At 39.5% G+C, this 25,880-nt stretch overlaps 1 protein-coding gene across 1 annotated transcript in view; it reads left to right on the top strand.

Moving 5' to 3' along the window:
* PCSK2 (proprotein convertase subtilisin/kexin type 2) overlaps positions 1 to 25,880 on the top strand; it is a 310,439-nt gene that overhangs the window by 139,709 nt on the left and 144,850 nt on the right. The window contains exons 3-4 of the mRNA XM_020986389.2: positions 12,514 to 12,627; positions 15,292 to 15,400. Coding sequence (XP_020842048.1) covers positions 12,514 to 12,627; positions 15,292 to 15,400 — 223 coding nt within the window. The remainder of the gene's footprint in view (positions 1 to 12,513; positions 12,628 to 15,291; positions 15,401 to 25,880) is intronic.

Below are 25,880 nucleotides of genomic sequence, written 5' to 3'. Positions count from 1 at the left end.
GATAGATAGATAGATAGATAGATAGATAGATAGATAGATGGATGGATGGATAGATGGATGGATGACAGGTAAAGCATTTACTAAGGCAATAAAGTGAATGGAGCGCAGGACTTGGAGTCTGTGTGACCATAGGCAAGTTACTTAACTGCCCTTTGCCTCAGTTCACTCATCTGTAAAATGGGGAGAATAACATTTACCTCCCAGAGTAGGCATGAGGATCAAATGAATTAACATACATAAAATGCTTTCCAAACCTTAAGCACCACATAAATGCTAGTTATTATTATTCATTTGAGTATTTACTATGCACCAGGCACTGTGCTTAGTACCAAGGATATAAATATAAGCGAGCAAGAAAGTCCCTTCCCTCAAGGAGCTTCCATTCTTAGGGGCAAGGGGAGGGGGAAGGAGACAACACATAAAGGGAAACTTGGAAAGGTAGAGGAGAACACCCAATGTGGTGTAGACAGGGCAGTTTAGCAGGAAAAGCAATGTGGAGGACTGGGTATGAGCAAAATAAAACAAAAGCTCACCCATCTGAGCCAGGTGACCCACAGGGAAGAGTCCCTGGGTTGGGGAGGGGGAAGTTTGGAGGATGAAGATGAAGATGATGGTGGGGTGCAGGACTAATAAGTGATGGAACTGGGATTCTAAGCCCAATGACACCAGTCAGCTTCACGTTCTTGACTGATTGCCTGCTTTGCTTAGCAACATAGAATGAAAGATAAAGAATTTAAATTAAGAAGCTTTTCGTACCCATACCATAATTAGATGTTCCAAAGCATGTCTGTCCATCCATATAAAATTCCCTAGCACATTCAAAAATCCTATCTACAAGACTCAAGAAATGTTCATCTCAGGAAATAGCTGTGGTTTAAAATCTCCCTTCTGGAGCTGAGACTCAAATTAGACAAAATTTATCTTTAGTACTTCTTTATTCCACATTTAGCATCACGGCCCCAGGCAACTGGATCCCCAGTAACACCTGCAATGATAACCCACTGGGTCTCCAGACCTTTCACTTCCCTGATCACCTAACCAAACTTATAGAAAAACTATTGTCTTATACTGTGTTACCTAATGTATGCCTGACTCCATTCTTGGTAACATAACCTTAACCCAGTTCAGAATAGCATGCCTCCAAAAGAAGGCCCTCAAAGAATGGTGCAAATGGCACTCAGAAGGGTGGCAGAATGGATAATTTTAATCAGGAAAGTGTTTCAGCATTCCTCTAATTGCACCATATAGGCTAAGACCAGTTCTCTCCCAACTATTTTGCTACATGTTAGCTTAGACACTAAGATCTCTCAACACTTATCCCATAAGTAGTATGATGCAGCATAATGTGGTATATTTAATGTATGGTATGGAATGCTATACTATGGCATGGTGTAGTATGGTACAGTAAGGCCAAAGCTATGGCATAGTGTGTCCAAAGACCGTGTCATGAACCATTTTCCCCTCCACATTTTCTTAATGATGTATATAATGTTATACATTATATGATGTATAAACTATATAATAAAGCTATAATGATATAGCTTCCATGGATTTAATTTTCATCCCTATCCAGGTGACTTTCAGATAGAGATAGGGATGATAGAGATGATTACATAGATATAGATAATATAGATATATCTATATCTGATATCTAATATAGATAATGTTGATGAGAGGATATAGATATGGATGTTTAGATACAGACATAGACATAGATAGATATAGACATATAGCACTGGTATCAATCTCTCCTGAGTTCCAGTCCAAAACTGCCTATTGGATATTTCAAACTGAACGTCTTATAGGCATCTCAAACTCAACATAAATATCTCTTCCTCCCCAAACCTTTCCTCCCTGTCAAACTCCCCTATTCTTGTCGAGGGCATCCCCATCCATGTAGTCACCAACGCTCTCAAAACAAATGTATAATCAGCATTTGAGACCACTGCTTTAGGAGATGATTCTCTGGAATAACTCAGCAAACCATCTTTGCTGCTTATGGGCTGAATCTGAGAATCCTTTCCCTTCCCACAGCACCCAAAGCTGTTTTTGCTGCCATTTCCCAGAGTGTAGAGCTAACAACTCAGTTACAATGCTGCTTCTGAGCCCTCCAGGAGCTTGATAACAAAGGCAATTCATTATTTTCTTCATTTGTTCTGCATCAGTGTCCTGCTGTTCATTAACACCCCAGTCACTTGATGGTCTGTGCATAAGCGGAAGTATATTAAAAATCAATAGCTCAGACCTTTATTCCTTGTTGAATTTTGTCATCAGAGACTACTTTACTTGACATCTAGAATACTGCCTTGCTGTAATTGGGAATGGGGAAGGAAATATGTTACTGGATTACAAATAGCTTAGCCCTATGCTAACTGCAGTCTAAACACCCATTTTCCTTTCTGCCCTGTCAACCCAAACTTGTTTCAATGTCACTTAATGAAATACCAATAAGAAGAAAGAATTGACAAGGCATGGCTGTTGATGAAGGGTCTGACCTTTGGGGAAGAATGAAAATATCAAGTCTCTTTAATGAGAAAGGACAGAAGGATAAACTCTTCCTTTTTCACTCTTTGGTACCTGCTGAATTTCACAATTCAAGTGTCCTAGGTGGCACTGTTTATAACAGGAACCCAGATTTCCAAGAATTCAGTTTATATTCTTCAAGAAAAGAGCATCCTCATTGTATCCGCAGGGAAAACTTGCAAAGGTGTTAGTAAGACCAGCAATAGATGATGGATGAGTACACTCAGAGCTGCAAGTATTCTCTATCTCTCTCTCTCTCTCTCACACTCTCTCTCCCTCACTCTCTCTCTCTCTCTCTCTCTCTCTCTCTCTCTCTCTCTCTCTCTCTCTCTCTCTTTCTCCCTCTCTCTCTCTCTCTCTCTCTCTCTCTCTCTCTCTCTCTCTCTCTCTCTCTCTCTCTCTCTCTCTCTCTCTCTCTCTCTCTCTCTCTCTCTCTCTCTCCCCTTCTCTCACTCTCTCTTTCTCTCTCTCTCACTCTCTCTCACACATACTCTCTCTCACTCTCTCTTTCTCTCTCTCTCACTCTTTCTCTCACTCTCTCTCTCTCACTCTCTCTCCTCTCTCCTCTCTCTCTCTCTCTCTCTCTCTCTCTCTCTCTCTCTCTCTCTCTCTCTCTCATGTGCATGTGTGTATGTGCACACAGTGATCATAATGACAGTACTAGGGAAAATCAGAAATCGGATAATTGGACATACTTTGTTTTGAGGGCCCTGGCACTTCCTGAATTGGTTACTGCCCTCTCCCCCTCCCCACATGAACACACACACACACACACACACACACACACACACACACACACACACACACCCCATTGCTTCTCACTGAGCAGTGTGGTACTCTTCCTAACTCTGGCTCCCCCAAGCATTCAGGAGCCCATGCCCTTAGGACTTAACCTTTCATTTCTGAGACTCTTATTTACCCTGTTGCCCCTTTGGTCTGATTGGGGAACACCTCTTGTGACTCACTATGTCAAACTGGCCTCAACCATGACTCATTTTACTCATTGGCCATCTTCTCGCCAGTCGTCTTTTTTTTCCAAGTGCATATCCTTGGTCCACCCTGCTCCCTGCCTTCTAATTCTGGAATCATAATCAAAATAACACTGTCAAGGCTACTGGAAAGAGTATATAATTTTACTTCCCTACAAGTAACAGTTAGAAAAAGTTCCAAACCAAAATACTACTCCCTGACCACTATGTTTTTTATCCCTTTCTATTAGAATGTAAGTTCCTTGAGGACAGGGACTCATCAATTTTTTTTTGTTTCCTCAGTTCTTCACGAGTGCTTCACACATAAGACGTACTTAATAAATCTTTATTTTGTTCATTATTCATTCATTCCTGCTCCAAATATCCCTCAAGTTCCATTTCCTCATTTCTATAAACTCAAACTAAATAAAAGGGGAAAGAGATTTTGTCAGTCTACAAAAAAAATGTAAGCTCTTTGAGGGCAGAAATGGTTTCTTTTTGTATTCCCTTAAATAATTGTTTGTTGAATTAAATTGAACTAAAGAGATCTGATGTACTAATTCCTACTAAGATATTTGTTGTATTCTGACATTTCTTTGTCATGGTTCTCTCTCTAGCTGTTCAAATTCTTTCTTCTTGGTCTACTTTGCAGATCATATCCTCTCATGGCTTTAGCCAGGTTCTTCTCCGCACTCTTATGATGTGCATAACTCCATCAACACCAATATTTTCCATTCTCACCTGTTCAAAGGATACGTATATGTACGTGTGTCTATATGTATAGATGCAGATATAGATATGTATGTGTGTATACATGTATATGTGTGTGTGTGTGTGTATAGATACACACACACACACACATATACATTATCTCTTTCCTGAGCTCCAGTCTCACATCTCCAACTGCTTTTCTGAAATTTCAACTTGGCTGTCCCATAGGCATCTGAAACTCAACATATGCCTGTTGAAAGGAAAATTCTTCATTTGGGCTGTCACCCTGATTAACAAGGCAAAACTCAGAACAAAGAGAATTGAAAGGATTTTATTATAAGTATGTCAAAGTAGTAACACATTGACAGGCTGATCATTGAAGATCAGCAATGGCTTCAAAGTAGGGAGAACTTTTATAGGTAACTTTGAGACAACCTAGATTACTACAGGAAAGGACATGTTAATCTGTGGCTTTACTCATCAATCTAGTAACTCTCCAGACCAAAATACTCCCCCAAACCAAAATACCCAGCATCCATTCCCCAAATATGTTATGTCCTGCCATTAGAATGTAAGATCCTTTTTGCTTTTTTTGCATTTGTTTCTCTATCCCATCGTAGTAGTTGGCACAAGGCAAAAAAGCTGAATATTCTTTCTCTTCTGTCCTTTCCTTCCTTCTTTGTTTCCTCCCTAGCTCTTTTCCTTCCTTCCCATTCTTCCTTCCTTCCTTCTTTCCTCTCTCTCTTCCTTTCTTTCTCTCTCTCTTTCTTTGTCTCTCTTTCCCCATCCCTCCCTCCTTCCACTTATTCCTTTCTTTTTCTTAATTTCTTTCTTCCTACTACACTTCTCTCTTCATTCCCTCTTCCCCTGAATGCCTGGATAAGCATGGAGGGGTTTTTTTCATAAATCTTTACCCTAACCCTCACCTACATAACCATTTCACCTGTGGAACAACTGTGGCATTAACAGTTTTATTTTAATAATAATAATAATTAATAATAACTTGCATTTATATGGCACTTTAATATTTACAAAATGTTAGAAATAGAAACTGTTCCTCCTGGTATTGAGTCCTTCCAAAATCGGGCTCCAACCTACTAGCTTTCTAAATTTATTTCATGTTACTCCACTTCATGAATGCTACATCCCAGTCAGACTAAACCACTAGCCTTTCCCAATGTTTTTCTGCTTTCCCTGGTTTCTCTGCATTCACACAGACCATCCCCACACCCAGAATATACTCTTTTCACAATTCCATGCAGCTAAACTACCACCTCTTCCATAAAGACTCCCCTAATTCCTTCCAATGAAAGTGATCCTTCCCTTCTCCAAATTTGCTGGAGCACTTTGCCTTGATCTCTCCTTTGACAAATCATAACCCACCTTATATTACATTTGACTGCATGTGTCTTGTGCCCCTCCTCATCTCCAGTTGCCTCCAAAAGGCTCCCACTACCATTTGCTCTACTGAAAGATTTCATTTCAATTCCTACCTAATGGAGCTGATTCTTTTCTTTGTATACCTTATATGTAAGGTTTTAGAAGACAGCAATTTGCTAATACTGTGGTCACTGAAATTCAGACAGACAATTCCAGCAGTCTACCCTCTTAACAAGTCACTTTATTCCTACATGCAAAGTAGGGAAGAAATTTGTTGGATTTATCTCATTATTATCATTATAAGGGCAAATTAGTGTTGTGGATTCAACTGTAATCATAGTTTAATTTTGAATCTTTTGATATTAAGATCTGTGATTTGTCTGTAACTGGTTATCCAAAAAAGTATACTAGCCAGTTCAACAAGGAAATTGGGACACTCCATAGCCTCTTCGCCTCCTGAAGCCCAGAGGTTGACCTTGGCACCCTTCATTTATCACTTTCTCCAAGCTTCACTGCTTCCACACCTCATTTTGGTGCCTGTTTACTAGGGCCAGTGCGCTAAGCCTGAAGTAGATTAAGTTGGCAGAAAAGCATATGAGCTGCAACCATGTATATCTTCAGGGAGCTGATGGCTGGCCCTCATACTCTATGGGACCATACCACCACTCACCAGGACCCTCCGATACCTTTGTTTTTAATATGCAGAGCTGCATTTATATTTGATATATGTAATGTAACAGGAAGAGAGAAAAGCACTATTCTTGCTGATTGGATTTCTGTTTTTAGAACAAGGATAGAAATGAGGTCTGGCAGGCCTTTCTTGCTTACTAGTTTAAATGAGTTGGTTTTCCATTAGCTGATCAAAAAAAGGACAGTGGGTCAAAATGACCCAGGGGCCTGCTTTGGAAACATACAGTGTTGTGGGACATGATGCAGGTGACTGCCATCCCACTTTCTTCCAAGAAGGCCTAAAACTTTTGCTACTATCAAGGTGAAGATGTATCTCTGTAAAGAAATCATGTCACTTCCTTATTTCTGTGATTAAAATTATACCTAAACTGTCAGTTTTCCTCCCCCAGTCACCACCCCTTTCAGGTTGTGAGTACAGGTGCTCCATTTGGCCTTCTGTCACAATATTTTCCATTCATTTTCAGGAATAAAGAGGAGAATATTGTCTGGCTTCTTCATTTACAATCCCATACCTCTTTGTAGGAGAATGCAGCAGGAGACAACTCTTGTTCTTATCATTCACTAACACAGGTTCCCAAAGTGGGCGATGCTGCCCCCTGGAGGCCATTGGAACAATTCAGTAGCACAGTGGCAGCCTCAGGTGAAGCAAATTTTTAAAAAAAAGTTAAAGAGTTAAAAAAAAAAAGGAGATTTCCAGGGGGGCACCGACTAATTTAAAAAAAAGGGGGGGAGGTGGGCCAAATAAGTTTGGGAACCTCTGCAAGAGATTAACAAAGACAATGAAAGGGAGGCAGGTGGGCAAAATCTGCATTCTGAGGTTAGCCTCAATGGCTTTTCCCATCTTCCTGGATGATCATCAAGGCCATCTGTGGGTGTTTTTAGGAGGACATTGTGTAAAGATCTGACATCTGTGTTCTTTTGTTCCTTTCAGAAAGCATCCTCAACCTATAATGAGGACTTAGTGATTCACAAAGCAGACAAAGAGGTGTTTATTAAACATTAAATCCATGGCCCTCAGAAACTTTGACAAAGCCTCAGCACTTTTTCCCCCCTTTCTCAAGTCAGCATTAGGAAATAATGAAAAATGACTTCAAGAAATAGATCTTCCTATGGAGCAGATTCAATTCAATTTAATGCAGTAAGCTTTTACTAAGCACCTACTATGTGCTCGGTATTATGTTGGGTGCTAGGGAGTCAAAGTCAAATAGCCCCTGCCCCTCAAGGAGCAAGACTCTCAATGTCTACTGGGTTTGCAGATATTACTGGTTCCTTCATTGTTTTCTACCTTAGAGTCAACGACAGGCACATACAGTAACACAAATGCCTGGATTCTTTTTTTTTCTTATTTTTCTCAGTACTTCGATTTGATTTCTGCTTTTTACTTGTGCTGTTATTGTAATAGCTGTTTAATGGATTCCCACTGATGGTCAGGGGTGGACTGAGGATGTCGTGGGGTGCTGGTCAGCAGCAGTTTGACTCTCAATAAGCACGTTGGAGTTTGTAGCTTTATCTGATGACAAGTTTGTACAGAAAAGCCCAAGGGAGAAGCAAAAGTGCCTCTTGCATGAAAAGACGTCATTGGAAATGACTGCTCTCTTGCCATCTTGTCGTGAGTCAATACTATTTCAACATCTCCAATGGCCATTTCCCCTTCCCATTCTCCCTAAAAATACCAAACATAATTAAGTACAGATGGAATGCTGTCATTGATTCTTCAATGTGTTTGTGTAGCTGGGTTTGGTTTTTGTTTTGTTTTCTTTTTAGTATATTTTATGTTAAGATTTAAAAATGAATCTGAATTACAATGTTCCCCTGCTCCACTGTAAATAAAACTTTCCATAATAATAGGTACTCTCCACCTCTCAAAAGTCTTGTTAATCTAAGCAGTTAGGCCAATGGCCACGGATAGGGAGGCATTCAGAAAAGCAAATGCTAAGGTTAACTTTGCACAGGCTATATTAGTTTAAGAGGGGGAAGCTCTGATTAAATTAGTCCCCTGGTAAAATACTAAATGGTAATTGTACATAAGAATGCAAAGCAGGCTACATGAAAGGTTAGTATTAGAAGGGTGAAATGAAGAAAGGGAAAAAAAGGATTTTTAGATGTGGGGGGTAGAGAATAAGCATTTGTAAAGTGCTAGGCACTTTATTAGAAATAATAATAGCTAAAATTTATATAGCACTTAATATGTACAGGCACTGTGCTGTAGGCACAGAGTGTAAAGCATAAGCACTTTACAACTATTGTCTCATTGATCCTCACAACAACCCTGTGAGGTAGGTGCTGCTATTATCCCCATTTTACAGTGGAAGAAACTGAGGCAAACAAAAATTAAGTAACTTGCCCAGGATCGCACAACTACTGAGTGTATGAGGCTAGATTTGATCCTAACTCTTCCTAACTCCACCTAGTTGCCTCTATATGACCAGTGGTGTGAAAGGCTCAAGTTATACAATGGGTGGGATTTTGAACTAGTGGAGATTTGTATGGTCTGGCTCCTGTGCAGTGTGGAATCTCTCTCAAGGTTTTGGGGTTTTTTTAAATACTTTGGATGTTCATCTCTCAGGAATGGGTCAAACATGGTACTTGGGGAAAGAAAGAAAATGGACCAGATACCTCTTCAAGATCTTCAGTCTCAGTATTGATCCCCTTGTTATTAAGGAAATGAGATCTGAAAGTTATAAGGAAACTAATTCATTTCTTCAGCTTCAAAGAAGCCCACTGGTCAGGCATTCAGAAGGCACTGTTTATTTTTATTAAAATTTAATTCCTGATATTAAAAATTAATTGTATGGAGATAAATTTTAAAAGTCAATTTTATTAGTACGTACTCAATCTAATTAAATTTGGAGTGGTATTGTGGCAGGCCATCCCTAAAATGTTTCAGTTTTTGTTGTTGTTGTTTTTAAGGATGAAATCTCTAGAAAGTGACTGGCCTAGAAAGGGTCTTCAGTATAAGATTTTAAAACTTCCATCCAGTGATTCAGATCATTCTTAAAAAAAAAAAAAAGCCTAGCCACAAATTAAAGTGCTCTCTCTAAGAAAGTCTCATTTCTTTCAGATGTTGGATGTTTTCAGATAAAATCAAAAATAATGTAAACCCACTGTTGAGAGATGGCTAATTGCCAGACCTCCTAATGCCTTGCTCTTGGAAGGAGTCAGCCTTCCAAAAGGGCAGAGTTCAGAAAAGCATACAATGAACCTCCTTATTATCGATGTATGTTGCTAGGGGGGAAATGGTTTTAGCATGATTTTTAGGATTGGTAAGAAAGCAGTGGAAGTCTTTTGCTTGAATTACAGCCTAAAGCAGGTATTAACTTACGCAGTTTCACATAAAATCAGAATTGTCCTGACTATACCTGTACCATATACCTGAGGTACTTGCCCTACCCATCACATTCTAAATGTTCTAAGTTCTTTACTGATCTTGAAGTCAGTCAACAAGCATTTACTGACTGCATTGCACTATGCTAAATTCTGGGAATACAAATACAAGCCAAAAGAAAGACAGTCCCTGCCCTCAAGGAGCTTATATTCTAATAGAGACATAAAAGGAAGCTGAAAAGTGGAGAGTGCAGGGAGAAAGAGAAGTGGGGAAATGACAGCCTAAGCAGGTCTTGTTGGGGAAATCCAGAGGAGTTGTTGTTATTTGTCCTTCATTTTCAAAGAGGACCAATGACATCACAGGGTGATGACTTGCATGTGATGAAGCCTGATGGGAAAAGAAGAAATGCTTGGGCAGGGCACCCACTCTAAATGGAGGTTATAGGAAGTGAATCTCAGAATATGATTATTATAGGGCAGTGTTGTCCCAGTTATAAAGATACTCATCCCTGCAGCGGCATGTTGACTTAGGAAACCACAAATTAACATTATCTATGTTATACTATATTTTTATTTATTTTGTCAAACATTTCCTAATTATATTTTGTTCTGGTTCTGGCTACACTTGTTGGTGCTTGAGTTTAACACCTCCTTATAAAGGATTTCTCTTAAAACTTCTTGTTATAATTATACCACTACTGAGGATTCATCTACAACTTTCCAACGCAGGCCATTCCACTTGGCAATATTTCTAATTTTTAGGAATTTTTTTTACATCAAACCTAAAGTTACTTCTTTGTAATTTCCACCCATTGCTTTCAATTCTGCTCCCTGCGATCAAGTAAATCTAATCCCTTTTCCACAAGACAGCCCTTCATATACTCAAAGACAGCAATAATCTCTCCCCTAAATCTTCTCTTTTCTATGCTGAACATTCCCAACCTTCAACTCCTCTGTGTATGGCATGAATTTAAGGCCCTTCACCATCCCAGTTGCTTCTCTGGACATCCTATCAATGTCATTGCTAAAAAAGTAGCCCAAGCCTAAGATTCCAGATGGGATCTGAATAGGCCAATATACAATAAGACCAATATCTCTTTATTCCCAGAAGCTATGACTCTTTGAATGTAACCCAATATAGCATTATCTCTCTTGCTTGCTACAATCACATTATTAATTCATGTTGAGCTTGGATTCCCCCAGTTCTTTTTCAACTTTTTAAAACTCTCAGATCTTTTTTGACTAAACTATCTCTCCTACATGGGAGAGGGATTAGACCACTGTCCATTTAATGAGTTGTTCTATTTGAGCCCAGTGGTATAACTTGGTACAGTGAGTAGAGGTTGCAAAGAAGCAAACTTAGGCTAATTCCTAATACTTGTTCTAATGAGAACCATCCAAAAAGTGAATTGCTGCCTCTGTAAGTAGTGAGTTCCTCTTCAGTGGAAGTCTTCAAGCAAAAGCTAACTTAATTCTTTCCAGCTATGTTGTAGAAAGGATTCTTGTTCAAGTGTGGGTTAGAGTAGAGGGCCAACCCTCTGAGTTTCCTTCTTCCAAGTACTATTCTATAATTCTTTGATTATGTGGAAGCAGGAAACTTAAGGACCATTCCTGGACCCTGTCCCTCTACCATATACCAGAGAGGACAAAAGAACAAATATCTGTATCCTCAGTGTCTAATGCAATATCTTGTATATAGTATGTAATAAATGTTCTTGGTTAATTGATTTTTCTTCAAGTATTTTGGAGAATTTTCAATACCTCCACTCTTTCCTGCTTGCCCTCACACCATTGCAGAGTAGCATTCTAAGTAGGTTCCTACCAGAGTTATGTTGGTACATGTTTAACAACCAGCCTTACAGTTGGGGGGGGGGAGTGAAAGGGGGGATTGTACTCAGGCCATATTTTCAAGTTTTAATTTGCATTATTAACATTTTCTACATCAGTTTCTTTAGTCAGTCAACAAAGCAATAAACCAAGCCCTTATCTGTGGCCCTTGCCAATTTCCAAAATATAAATGTTCATACTGAGAATTTAACAATTGGTTCTTATGAATCAGCTAAAGTTGACTCCAGCACACCCCTAGTTCCTATACTCCCTTCCTGGCAATGCTCCTTCATTTTCCTCAGAGATTCATTATTGCCTTGGGGCAATGAATTTGCTTTCACTGCTATTAAATCATGGTACCTTGTACTAGACAAAACTTTGTTACAATCACTACAGTTGAGTGGTTATAAATAAAGTCAGATTTAAATGTGTCAATTCCTGTAGATGAATGCCATTCGTATCCTATAGTTTAGGTTTCTGTCTGTCCTACATCTATGTGTTTGGTCATAATGAAGACAATGCCATCATCGATCAAATTCTGTTTGGTTGGACCTCATTTATACATTCTGGTGCTTTGCTTCAGAGCTCGCTGGCTTCCCAGGCAATTTCCTTGGCAGATTTCCAAACTGTGATGGTGCAGTACTCTGTCAACAAATGTAAATGCTAACAAACCCTCCATAAGAATGATAGATGCTGTTTTTCCTCCTCTTTCCCTTTAAGTCCATGGCTTGATCTAATTCTTCTTCATAGCTGTATTTTTCTTTTGTTTTATTTCACTCAATGTGACCTCCTTATTATTATTACTATGCATATATTCATTTTGCCTCCCAACAATTGTTACAAGGAAAGTACCCTTGGAGCACACATGAAGGCCTATTTGTTTGCCGTGAGCATAAATAAATGTTCACTGGAAGCAATCTCAGGGTGAGAGCATATATAAGATTAATTTGGCTTCTATTAAGAAAGCACTGTGTTATATATAGATGGAATCTGGCCCCTGGAAAACAAATCAAAGGAAGCATGAATTGGTTCTTCTGTTCCTCAAAGTGTTCATATCTTGTTGCATAATGCATCAATGTTGTCATTTCAGGTAAAGATGGTTTTGCAGCAGGAAGGATTTGGCAGAAAAAAACGCGGGTATAGAGACATTAATGAAATTGACATCAACATGAATGATCCCCTGTTTACAAAGCAGTGGTACCTGGTAAGCCTGTCATTATTTTTTTAGAAGTTTTTCTTCTTGAATCCTTGAGCTCCGGATCTATTTCTATGCTCCTCAGTTTTGTTTGTGATGAATAGCAGCCTGCAGCAGACTTAAAGAAATGTATTTAGTAAAGAGTACAGGTCAGCTTTATTTCATCACCTTCTGGAAATGGTCAGCTTTCCTTCTTGGCTCCCCCTGCCTGGGCCCACTGCTTCTCATACCATGGATCTTTCCCTCAAATATGCTGTTCTTGGAAGCAGTCAAACCATGTTCACTTCATAAGTCCAAAGATAGTACTTATAGCTAAACACAAATCCCTGAAGTCAGTTTTCAGGAGCAAGAAGAGATATGTGTGGGCCTACTTGCACATATTTCTGTGTGTGTGGCTACATATACAATAATGTACATAAGTAAAGAAGTGAAGGAGAGTACTTCCCAGGAGTGGGGAAAAAAAAAGGCAGGGTGAAGCACCCTACAAAATCAGAAGGGAAAGAGCTGCATTAGGTGACATCCCAGGGGTACAAAGAGAGGAACTTGATGACTAAGGAAACATCTATACATGGTATTGGAAACCATCTGGAAAAAAAGAAATTCCATAGGGCTTAACTGCCAAGGAGTTTAAGACATTGAAAACTAGTCTGGCTTGTGACGAATAGTCCTTTTTGAGGATTGTCAGTAGTCCTTTAGGACTCATCTGGCTTGGATTACTTTCTCAAAGAGGGTTAGATGTTTCTAATACCAATCATCAGGGCAAGCCATTAAGGAGAAATGAGCTACTTTAATTTTAAAAGTGTACATGCTGCTTTTCTGAATTTTGTTTTAAGACAGCAAACTGAGAAGAAGGCAAGAGAGAAAATGAAATTGGGCTACCTGGGAGGTAAATCAATAATCTTAGGTTCTAAGTAGGCTCCTAGGCTACCAGAGGTGGTCACTCCCTAAGACAGAATCGAACTCTGGCTGTTCGTTCTCCTCATCCTTGTTCAATTCGATTGGCTAAATATTAATATTTTAGGGAACTTATATGTCACAGTGGATAAAGTACTGGAAGACTTGGTTGCTGATCCTAGCTCAGACACTTACTTACTCTATGACCCTGGGCAAGTCATTTAACCTCTTTGGGCTACAATTTCCTAATCTGTAACAAGAATGGGGCTAGTCTCATTAGGCTCTATGTTCCTTCCAGCTCTGAATCTATGATACTATGATCTTGGCATGGAAGTGACCCTTGGCATTGAAGCAACTCCTTTTGAAGGCTAGACCAGTGAAGAATTAGCTCTGGCTAGTCCTTTGTAACCAGAAAGGCTTCTAATGGGCAAGGTGTCTTTGAAATCAGAAACTCTTGGGCCTAATCATCTGTCTGTCATACAAGTACTAGCCTAGTTAAGATAGGTTTCTAACCAAAGTAGATACAACACAGTAAGTTTTGTTGTTGTTGTTGTTGTTGTTGGTTTTTACCATAGCTACCCTCAAAGACTATTACTAAATCTTAGAGACGTTGCAAATGCATGTGGGAGAAGAGATCACCCACAACAATTAAATCATGGGTTTTAGGTGTTTTGGAGTATATTCAGTGCTGTTTCCAATAAGGAACTCTTCTTCTAGTCATCCAGGTTCACAACCTATGAGTCATCCCAGACTCTTAATTCTCCCTCCCCTAACAGTGTCACATTCTGTGGAGAGGTTTAAAAAATGAGGCTTAAGGAAAAAGTCACTGAATTTGGCAATTAAAAAGTCATCAAGAACTTTCCAAAGGAATAGTTTACCAGCTTACCTTAAAGGTCCATAGAACAGCCAATGCATTACAAGCCTGCCTGAGAGGTGAACTCTGCCAAGGAATAAGGATCATGACTTAGAGGGAAAGCAGAAGTGTGGATTTGGGATCTTGTTGCTTCACATGAGTTTGCACATTAGATCACACAGTAAAACATGTTAGCCACTCCTTCATTCAACAACCATTAAAGCAATGTAGTATTATGGCTAGGAGGACACTGATCTTGGAGTCAAGAAAGCCTGGGTTCAAATCTCACCTACACATTTATGAGCTCTGTGACCTTGGGTGAGTTTTTGCTGTTGTTCAGCTGTTTCAGTCATGTCCGACTCTCCATGACTCCATTTTGGGGTTTTCTCAGCAAAGACTCTGGAGTGGTTCACCATTTCCTTCTCCAGTTCACTTTAGAGATGAGGCAATGGAAGCAAACAGGGTTAAGTGACTTGCCCAGGGTCATACAGCTAGTAAATGTCTGAGGCCAGATTTGTATTCATGAAGATGAGTCTTCCTGATTCCAAGCCCAACACTCTCTCCCCTGCACCACTATCTGCCCCTGGGTAGTTCCCTGATTTTCCTCATCTATACAAGCATTGGACTCAATGGCCTGTAAGGTCCCTTCCAGATTTATAACTGATTCCACAATCCATTTATGAAGTGCCTACTATTTACAAAATGCTGTAGGAGACACAAAAATAAAAAAGATATGCCTTCATGACGTTTACAAGTTAGTAGGTAGGATATGATATATACATAAATATATAACATTATATAATAAACATGTAGAAATCACAATGAGGAAAAGAACACAAAAGCACCATTACAATAAATATGAATTGAAAACTTAGTACTCGACACAAAATAAATAAAGCTATTCTGCTTTTTAATTTGTATATCAGATCAACACTGGACAAGCTGATGGGACTCCAGGACTTGATTTGAATGTGGCTGAAGCCTGGGAGCTAGGGTACACAGGGAAAGGAGTTACCATAGGAATCATGGATGATGGTAAGTATTTCAAAATTCTTATATCGTTTGAGAACATGGATTTGTCCAGGATTATTCTGTAAATATTTAACAACTGACTCCTTGAAAATGCATGCCATGCTTTTAAGCTTCATTTGCACTGTTTGACTTTTCCTCTATCACTTTCTCAAGTCTAGACAATCAATAAATTAAGCCCTGATTTGTAGCATATGCCAATTTCTGAAATGTAAATGCTCACACTGAAAATTGGCTATTGGCTATTGGTTCCTAAGAGTTGTTTGAGGTGGGCTCCAGCATACCCTTGGATTTTTCTGTTTGCTTTTTTTACAATGAAGCTCACCGTAAAAGCATGCCTATTCTTCAAAAGGTGTTAATGAGATACACAGTACAGCACAATGCCTGGAACATGGTAGGCACTTAATAAGTGCTTGTTGACTGACTGACTGACTGACGTCTAAACCATGTTGTCTTTCCATTTTATGACTAAATCCTCATCTTTCTCCAGCCCTTGAAGAAAAGGCATCATTAAAATACAGTTACTCACGTTTCACTTTATCCCCTTTAAATTCAGTATGTGAACCTTGCCACTTCTCCATCAATTCAAGGAGGTAGGACAGGAACAAGACTACCTTCTAAGACTTGTATCATCTCATACCTCATACTGGCATCATTTGGCTGAGGATCCCATATCCCAGAAGTCCCCTGGAAACACTATCTAAAGACCTTCTGCCAAGGTGATCCTAAGTCAACTTGGTAGAAGCTGGCTTTCAGCAAACATCCCCAGAACAAAACTTTCTTAAACCACACCTGGAAAATTCAATGGCAATGAATCTAAACTTCAAAAACAGAACCTGGTCACTTTCCATGACTCTGAGAAACAGAAGCAGAGGACTTTCTTGAAACCTAAGGAAGACAAATAAACCAGAGGTAGAGGGAGGAAAAAAAAGACAAACTGCATTTCCCCCGACAGTCTTTTCACTTTCTTCCTGCCACTATTAGCCATTGTTCTAGCCCATGCTATTGCCCTTTAGATATTTCCATTTTACTTGCTCCATGCCTGAAATTTATGCCCACATGCCAAACCCCATTCATCATCCTTGAGCTCCCTTCCTCATATATTATTATTATCATCACAATCACATAAAGTAACATCTTATACTAGGTTCAAAAAATTAAATTTCACAAGTACCAGATCAAATATGTATGGTTAAGCAGCAGCAGAGCAATTGAAAAAAAAAACTTGGAAGTTTTCAAGCAGCACAAGCTTTATATAATCCAACAAGGAGGTACAATAGCTAAAATTGCTAGTTCAGTGTTAGGCTATGTAACCCAAGTCCCAAAGCCCATTGGTATGAGACTTTCTCCTTATTGGAGGAGATTAATGCCCTGTGTTTGCAGCAGGAGGAGGATCGAGTTGTAAAAGCAGGAGAGAAGAGAGCTCTAGGTTCTTTGAGGGCTCTCCAGTCTCTTTGGCCTCTGCAGTCCTTTCGGGTGCATCTAGCTTCCAACTTTGAGAGAGAGAAAATGGATAATGCCAATCCCACTTCAGATTACTGGAGGGAGAATAAGACTCTGGGAAGAAGCTGACATGAAAGGAGTTACCAGTCTCCATCATGTCCCTATCCCCAGCTTGCTACACTAGAGACTTCAGGGAGGTACCCCTTTGAGTGATCCAGTACTCTCTCTCTCTCTCTCTCTCTCTCTCTCTCTCTCTCTCTCTCTCTCTCTCTCTCTCTCTCTCTCTCTCTCTCTCTCTCTCTCTCTCTCCCTCTCCCTCCCTCCCTCCCTCCCTCCCTCCCTCTCTCTCTGTTACCTTCGAATGGGAGAACTTCTTCAGTCTATATTGTTTGGTATATATTCTCCTATATATACTACATATACTCCTATGTATATAGAGCCCTCATTTCCCATTAAGAAATAGCAATCGAAGTTTAGCTTGAACTTGAAAACCATATCCCCTAGTCTAACAATATTTAATGGAGCAGATAGATATAATTATATGTAATATAATTTTCTCTCTGAAGAGAGCAGAGTGGTCAGCTTCTGGCCCCAACTTCCTGTTTCACTTCCTGGCAGGGAATGAAGTCTCTCTAGAGAAAGGTTAGAACAGAAGAGGCTAGAGATGTCTATTCTGTCTCCCTATGAGCCACACAATGACATCCTCATGTTACACGTAGGCAACAGCCTTCTCTATAGCTACATTAAGACATGTACAGCACTCAGGACTATGGAATCAATAGCCAATCGATCAACTAGCTTTTATTAAGTACCTAAACTATACCAGTTCCATGATGGTTGCTGGGGCGGGTGGAAGAGAAAAAGAATGGAAAAAAAAATGAAACAGCCCTCATTCTCAGGGAGCTTACATTTTATCAGGGTGAAAAGTGTACATATAAATAAATATGAAATATATACAAAGTAATTTCAAGCATCTAGAGGGATCAAGAAAAGCCATACATAGAAGATAATACTTAAGCTTACTTTGAAAGCAGATAAAGAACTATTCTTTTCATTGACAAATCTAATGGCCTTGTCTCAGTCCACATCCTTCCTGACCTCTCTACTGTATTTGATTTTGCTGGATGGAGTAGTCAGGCAAGCAATAAGTGTTTATTATGTGGGTACCTAGTTTACTCCTAGACACCAAATGCTAGGGTTACAAATACAAACCAAAAGAAAGACAGTCCCTGCCCTCAAGGAGCTTACATTGTAAGGGGGTAAGAACATACAAATGGGAGCTGAAAACAGAAAGGGCAGAGGAAGGAGCCGAAGGTAATCATTCCAGGGCATGGTATTGAAGTCCAAAAAGTCAGAAACTCATCTGGGAGATGAAGAAAGGTTGACTGGCCTTGGTCCCTCCCCAAAAATGGAAGCCCTACAAGGAACTGGCCAATGGAAGAAAGGAGCTGGCATGACAGAGGGATGTTCCAGGAGAGAGAATAGCAGGAGAGAATGGATACTCCAGAGCAGGGATACCCCGAGTGCTGAGGAGGTTTGAAGTAAAATTTGTGACTAAGGCATAGTGTTGAAATCCAGAAAGTCCAAAGCACAGCCTGGAGGGAAATTAATGCTGGCCAGCCCGGGACTCTCCCCAAAATGAGGGAGAACTAAGAGTCCAAGACAACTTCTAGTCTGAACCTGTGTGACTACAAGAATGGTGGTGCCTTTAAATGAAATACAGAATTATAGAAGAGCAGTGGATTTGGGAGGAAAGTCAAATTTGGTTTGGGATATATTGAGTTGAAAGCATCTATGGGATATCAAATGGAAAATTTGTAATAACCTACTGCTAGCATAGGCCAGAACAAAGAGAGATGAAAAGTAGATGTATTGTTCTAGGAGTCATTTGCATAGAGAAGACAATCAAATCCATAGAATTTGATACAATCGCTAAGAAAAAGAATGTAGAGAAACAAGGGAAAAGAGCCTTGGGTTATATTCATGGTTGGTGACAGAACATGTCAGCAAAGGACTCTCAGAAAGAGTAGCCAGACAGATAGGAGGAACCAAGAGAGACCAGTGTCATGAAAACCCAAAACAGAGAGAATATCTAGAAGAGGTGGATGAACAGCATCGAATGCTGCAGAGACGATAAGGATAGGAACAGTTAAAGGTCATTGAATTTGGTAATTAATAAATTGCTAACAACTCTGGAGAGTGAAGTTTCAGTTGAGTGATGAGGCAGCCAAGTGATATACTATTTGAAGTGCTAGACCTGGAGTTAGGAAAATCCACATGGAAATGCTGCCTCAGACACTTAATAGCTATGTGACCCTGGACAAATCCCTTTAACTTTTCTCAGTCTGTTGCTTCATCTATAAAATGGGGATAATAATAGCACAGGGTTGTTTTGAGGTTAAATGAGTTAAGATAAAGCACTTTGCAAATATTAAGGTGCTATATAAATGTTAGCTGTGGTGGTGGTGATGATGATGATGATGATGGAAGCCATACTGCAAGGATTAGAAATAGATTGAAATGAAAGGAAGTGGAAACAATGATTATAGATAGCTTTTTTTCTGGAATTTTGCTGTGTAAGGGAGATGAGACACAGGACAATAGCTTGAAAGCATAATAGGGACAAGTGAACTTTTTTTAAGATAGAGGAGAACTAGGCATATTGCTAGGCAGCAGAGAAAGAATAAATAGAAGGAACTTGAAAAATAGAGTGGGAAATGATTGTGGAAAGAGGAAATCTGCTGAAGGGGAAGGGAGGAAATGGGATAAAGGGTACAAGATCTGACATTGATGAAGAAAAGAACTACCACTTCATCAGACACTGGAGCGACATAGGACAGAAAGGGGGACAATGACAAAGAGTTTTCATCTATAGAACGAGGGTATAGCAAGGAAGAAGAGGAAGTTACAGCAAATGTCTTTTCTCTGAGGTGAGATTTTAAATGGAGAGGATAACAGAGAGAAGCTGTGGGAAACTTAAGGAGAGAAGACTTGGAATAACCACTGTAGGAAAAGCCTAACTGCATTACAGAATCAATTACAGAAGAAAGAGTAAACAGATTTTCTTGTTATCAGAGAGGGCCTCATTGAAATCAGATAACATCAATTTATACTGGATCCAGTCAACATGGTTAAATGACTTCACAATTCAATCAGTAACAGGAGCAGGGCAGGCAGATGTTAAGGGCTGGTGAAAGGAAGATCCAACTGTACCTTGCCCCAGTCAGCCCTTACATAAAGTACTGTGTTCAGTTCTGGGCTCCACATTTTAGGAGGGATATTGATAAACCATAGATCATTCAGAGGAGAGCAACAGGATGGTGGAGGGCCTCATGTTCATGCTGTCTGAGAATTTAGAAGGACAATCTGGTATAATGCACAGAGGGCAACCTCAGGATCAGGAAGACCTAACTTTAAGGCCTGGCTATGACATATACAACTGTGACAGTGGCCAAGTCATTTGACCTTGACCTCTCTGTGTATGCCCCAAGACCATTTGCTAAGTTGAAGATACTGGAAACATATAGCCTAGAGAAGGGGTAAGTCTAGACACTTTAAGAGAATATGATCACTATCTTCAGCATTTGAAGGTTTCTCATATGGAAGAGGGATTCGTTTTGTTCTACCCTAGAACATAGACCTAGGAACAATGGGTGAAAGTTGCAAAGAGGCAAATTTCAATTAAAGTCAGGAAAACCTTCCCAACCATTACAGCTATCCAAGCATCAGAATGGGCTGCTTCTGGCAGCAGTGGGTTCCCTTTTACTCAAGCATGTCAAGCAAAGATTGGATGGTGTCACAGAGGGGATTCTTGTTCAAGGAAGGCTTGTTTTAAATTGCTCTCCACTCCACTTCTAACCCTTCAGTTTGGTAATTTCACAAAAAACAATAATACATCCATTGAGTACCTACTGTTTTCATAGCACTGTGCTAATATTGGGGATATAAAGAAATGTGTTAGGATCCCTGCCCTCACAATGCTATGCATTATATTATTAAATGCATAATGCATAGAATATATAGCACATATATATAGGTCAAAGTCCCAAGAAGCACAAGAACAATAGCAAAAATGTGAGTTATAATTCTGTTTATATTGTGATAGATGGTTAAATCAGATTAACTAGTCAATTACTGTCTTATGATTTGATTATGTATATCAGCTACACGTTTTTGTTCCCCCTAGGTCACTGAAATAAAATTCAAGACATCAAATTTAAACACATTTTAGTTTTCTTATAACCACTAAAATCAGACATTATAGCTGTTAGGAGACTATGGCAATGGTCCAGATAGTAGTAATGAGAACCTATATAAGGGTAATGGCGGGGGGGAAGAGAAGAAGAGTCAGAAGTTACTAAAGTAGAATAAATAAGACTATGTGGATGTGAAAGGTGATGTAAAAATTAGTATTTCCCCCCAAAAAATGACTCAGATTGTTAATGGCTCTTTTTTTCTTACTGCTGTCATGCTATGTCATGTATGTACATATGTATGATATGTGTGTATAGTCATATCTAGAATGGGCTACAAAATTTTAGTTTTGCATGAGAACAGGAACAGGCTTAATCCTAAAATATTCTAGAGTTGAATGGTAGAAAAATATGCTCGTTTTCATAAGATCATAGACCTAGGGATGGAAGGGACCATAGAGGCCATCTAATCCAATCCCATTATTTTACAGATAAGGAAACTGAGGCATAGAGAAGTTACATGACCCATCTATGGTCATACAAGTACCAAGAGGCAGAACTAGGATTTGAACTCAAGTCCTTTGACTACTAGTTCAAAGCTCTTTCTACTGAACTGTGGGCTTATGGTTCCCAAGAGCCTATGGATTTGTTCCTCTACCTCTCAAATCATTTTTTTTTCTGGTTTGGTCTTACACAAACATACAAAAACACGAAGCCCCCCCAAAAACCAAAACTGTAGTCATAACAGAGCCACAATTCATTAATTTATGAACTCTTTCCCTGTTGAAGACGTGCTATTTGATTTTTAGTTACTACTTCCAACATCTCTAAGAAGAGGCTTAAGTCTGCATATCCAACCGACATTTATAGACACAGTCCTAACAGACTAGCTGTCCATCTCCAAACAATAGTTTAATTTCACTTTGGGCCACTGCTCTTAGCCTATCTGAAAGTGATATAACACAACTAAAAGCTTTGAATGCTTCACATATGCTTCACGGAGCAAGGCTCTTCAAGCCAAAATGCCCCCTTCTGTGGTGCCAGTTACCTTGGAAGCCCACGTAAACTTTGCAGGTCTGCTTACCCTGGTTTCCTAGAGTTAAATCTTGGGAGAAAATTCTCTACTACTTGTTATTTGCCTGAACTCTCCAGAAATTGGTTTCATTGTTTTTCCTTGATTGATTTACATATGAAGGACATTCAGAAATGAAATAATGACGTATTTTTTCTGGAGATGCACAAAGAACACTGTGTTCTCTAAAGGAAGCCTTTGAAGCTATATTGGTATGAAAGCCAAATAAGTCATTCAGTTTAAAGCCTAATTTTTCTTTGGAGAGTCCATTAAGTGTCAAAACCTGAAAACAATGTTGCCATGTTTTCTGGTGAGTGATACATTTTGAAGCAGATAAAAGAGTTTTCTCTGGTGGCTGAGGTCTTTGAAAATTAGAAAGAGAAGTAAAAGCAGAGAGAGGAAGGTATGTGTTGATGTTCGAATCTACTCAACTATTTCATGTTCTCCCCAGTGCTTTACCATGGAAACCTTTCCAAGTGGGGGTGAGCATTGCAATGTATTGGTTGTTGACAGCAAAGTCCTGGTTTTAAACAAATCTTATATAGACGATTAAGTGTGATGGAGGCACAACACAACCCTTGTCCTGCCCTGCCTTATTCTTTGGTTGGTGAATCCAGAAAGTGAGCTGGAAATGGAACTATTGCCTCCAGTAGCCCTGCCTATGCATAGGTTAGTATCCTTTGTTTAAAAGGCCTGGATTAAGGCCCACATCACCCCTCCCTCTCTCCCTGAAGAACTGATGGGCAACTCTTCCTTTTGACCATATTATCATAGTTATAGAGCTAGAGGGGATCTCAGAGGCCTTCTAATTCAATCCCCTCATTTTATACATGAGGAAAACAGAGACCAGGAAGGATAGTGACATTTGAGTATAGAGCTTTGTCCAAGGTCACACAAGTAGTTAATATCAGAGGTAGAATTCTAATCAGGAGTCTGCCGGACTCAGCTTATACAAGTTCACAAAAGTTGATTGCCAAATTTTCATTGTGAGCAATTATACCTCAGAAATCAGCAAATGCTGCAAATATAGGTTTGATTCATTGTTTGGTTGATTGTCTAGACTTAAGAAAGTGATGGAGTCCTACATACGTTTGTTTTCCAGAGATCTGGTTGTTAAACATTTAGCAGCACATTACTGATTTTAACTCAGGTCCTAATACTGTCTAGAGTCAGTGTTTTTTTTTTCCATGGTAATGTGCTGTCTCCATTTACATTCAGATTTGTTAGTCATTGAGAAACTGGGCGCTCTGGGTGAAGAGGAAAAGGGGAGAGGAGGTCCCCTTGTGGGGTAGAAGGAGAGAAATTCAGTTAAGACAACTCTCTGATTGTTTTTATTTCTTTTATTGCTTTGTGGTCTCTGGAATGGAAAGGATGTAATGCAACACAAAGGATGAGACCTCAAATAAAAATTTAAGAAGAAATTCCAAGATCCTCCAGAACCATATCATTTAAAGTTGTCAGGGACCTGAGAACTCATCTAATCCCTCCCCCTATTATAAGTAATTTGCCCATGGTTACATAGGTAAGAAGATCAGAGTTGAGATTCAAACTCAAGTATCTTGACTCCAAGTCCAATGTTCTTTCCATGGTATCATTCTGCAGTGATTCTCTCAAAGCTAAGAATCGATTAATCTACAGTTTGATTAAGTACCTACTATGGTGCCAAGCTACCAGGCACTATTCTAAGCACTAGAAATACAAAAAAAAAAGGTGAAAACAGGCCTTGTCTTCAAGGAGCTTACATTCTAACAGAGGAGACAATAAGCAATTAACTATGTACATACAAGGTATATACTCGGGATGGATGGAAGGTAGTATCCCAGTGAAGGTGCTAGTAGGAGAGGGCAATGGGAAAGATCTGCAGAAGGTGAGATTTGAGCTAAATCCTAAAGAAAAACAGGAAAGTAGAAGATTGAAATGAGGGGTGCAGAACATTCCAGGCATGTCTCCAAGGAGACAATAAAAGCAAAGGCAAAGAGTGGGAGATACAGAATATTGTATGAGGAACAGTAAGTCAGCCAGAGTAGGCTAGAGGTTCATAGAGTCTGCAGAGGAGAGGAGAGTGGATTGGAGGGTAGACTTCCATTAGAGGATGATGAGATGAGCATACTGAACTTCATATACTGGAAAATTTGGCCTTCAAGGCATTGAGATAACCACATATCCAGCAGCCACTTATCATATAAGTGGACATCCCTGTCTGCCCCTACAGCCCAAGAAAGAAAGGGAATTCCACTGATGTGGAATGTAAATACTGTGGGGGCAGCTAAGTGGCGCAGTGGATAGAGCACCAGCCCTCGATTCAGGAGGACCTGAGTTCAAATCCGGCCTCAGACACATAACACTTACTAGCTGTGTGACCCTGGGCAAGTCACTTAACCCCATTGCCTAACCAAAGTAAATAAGTAAATAGATAGATAAATAGATGAATAAATGAATGAATAAATGAATGAATGAATGAATGCTGTGTATCTGCATTTATAGGCAGTAAAATAATACCCTCCAGTCACTCTGTTGACTAGATATCATATCAGAAATATGATAAATACAGATTTGGAGACTGAGCTAGTCTCTGAGCACCCATGCTTGATCTGAGCTCCATTTTCAATTTGACCTCTCTGAGCCTATATCTCCTCCAAAGCTCAGCCTAGGCACCAATTCCTTCCTAATGCCTTCTCTGACTTCCTCTCTCAGTCGCTCTTTCTCCTGCTTTCTTTTGAATTATCTATGCCCATCCCCATGTCTACTCCCACTGGAATGTCAACTCTGTGAGCACAGAGCCTATTTAATTTTTTTCTTTTCACCCAAAGTGCCTAACATAGTGGAGAGCTTCATAACACATAGTGGGTACTTAGATAGCCTATTAAGCACATAGTAGGTGTTTCATGGATGCTATGGATGAATTAAATTAGATTATTAAACCTACAAAAAAATGCTGTCCTCTACTCTTGTAATCTATAAGCTTTTTTGTGAATGCCTAGTTATCTTCATGGGGATCACCCATTTTATAAGATATGTATGGCAAAATTATAATCACTTTTAAAATCACTTTCTAGCTTCCTCTTTCCATCCAGCACTCTTAGGTTGCTTTTCCCCATCTCTGCTACCTTCCATGACTATAGGGTGCTAGTCTAGACCACATTTTAAATAGCAAATATGTTAATTTTTCAAACTAATATTAATTGAACATAACTAGGAGGCTATGGGCAGCTAAGTGGTACAGTGGATGGAGTGCCAGGCCTGGAGTCAGGAAGACTCATCTTCTTGAGTTCAAATTCAGCCTTAGACACTTACCAGCTATGTGACCCTGGGCAAGTCACTTAACCCTGTTAACTTCAGTTTCCTCATCTGTAAAATGAAATGGAGAAGGAAGTAGCAAACTGCTTCAGTATCTTGCCAGAGAAATACCAAATGGGGTCATAAAGAGTCAGACATGACTGAAAAAATGATTGGACAACAATAAAAGGAAGCTATACTTTTTGGGCCCAGAATTGCATAATCTACAGGTAGACCATTTGCTCTATAATCCTGACTTAGAGGTTTTAGCACAATCTCCACTTGTAACACCTTCAGCACTTTCATTGTAAGGGTGCCATATGGTCTCAAGAGCTCCCTCTGAGAGCCTGGCCATCACCCCAAGGCAGGCAATTAAGTTCCAGTTAAGATATGGATTACTGTAAGTAAAGTCATATTCTCGCCTTAGATCTTATCTGGAGGATCATCATATTCATTTCCAGGTGCCATATTTTAGGATAGGTACAGATATTCCAGAAGACAT

This window comes from Phascolarctos cinereus, unplaced genomic scaffold (assembly GCF_003287225.1).
Source record: "Phascolarctos cinereus isolate Bilbo 61053 unplaced genomic scaffold, phaCin_HiC Scaffold_2;HRSCAF=192, whole genome shotgun sequence".
Classification (NCBI taxonomy): Eukaryota; Metazoa; Chordata; class Mammalia; order Diprotodontia; family Phascolarctidae; genus Phascolarctos; species Phascolarctos cinereus.
This window is presented reverse-complemented; position numbering and strand designations above follow the sequence as displayed.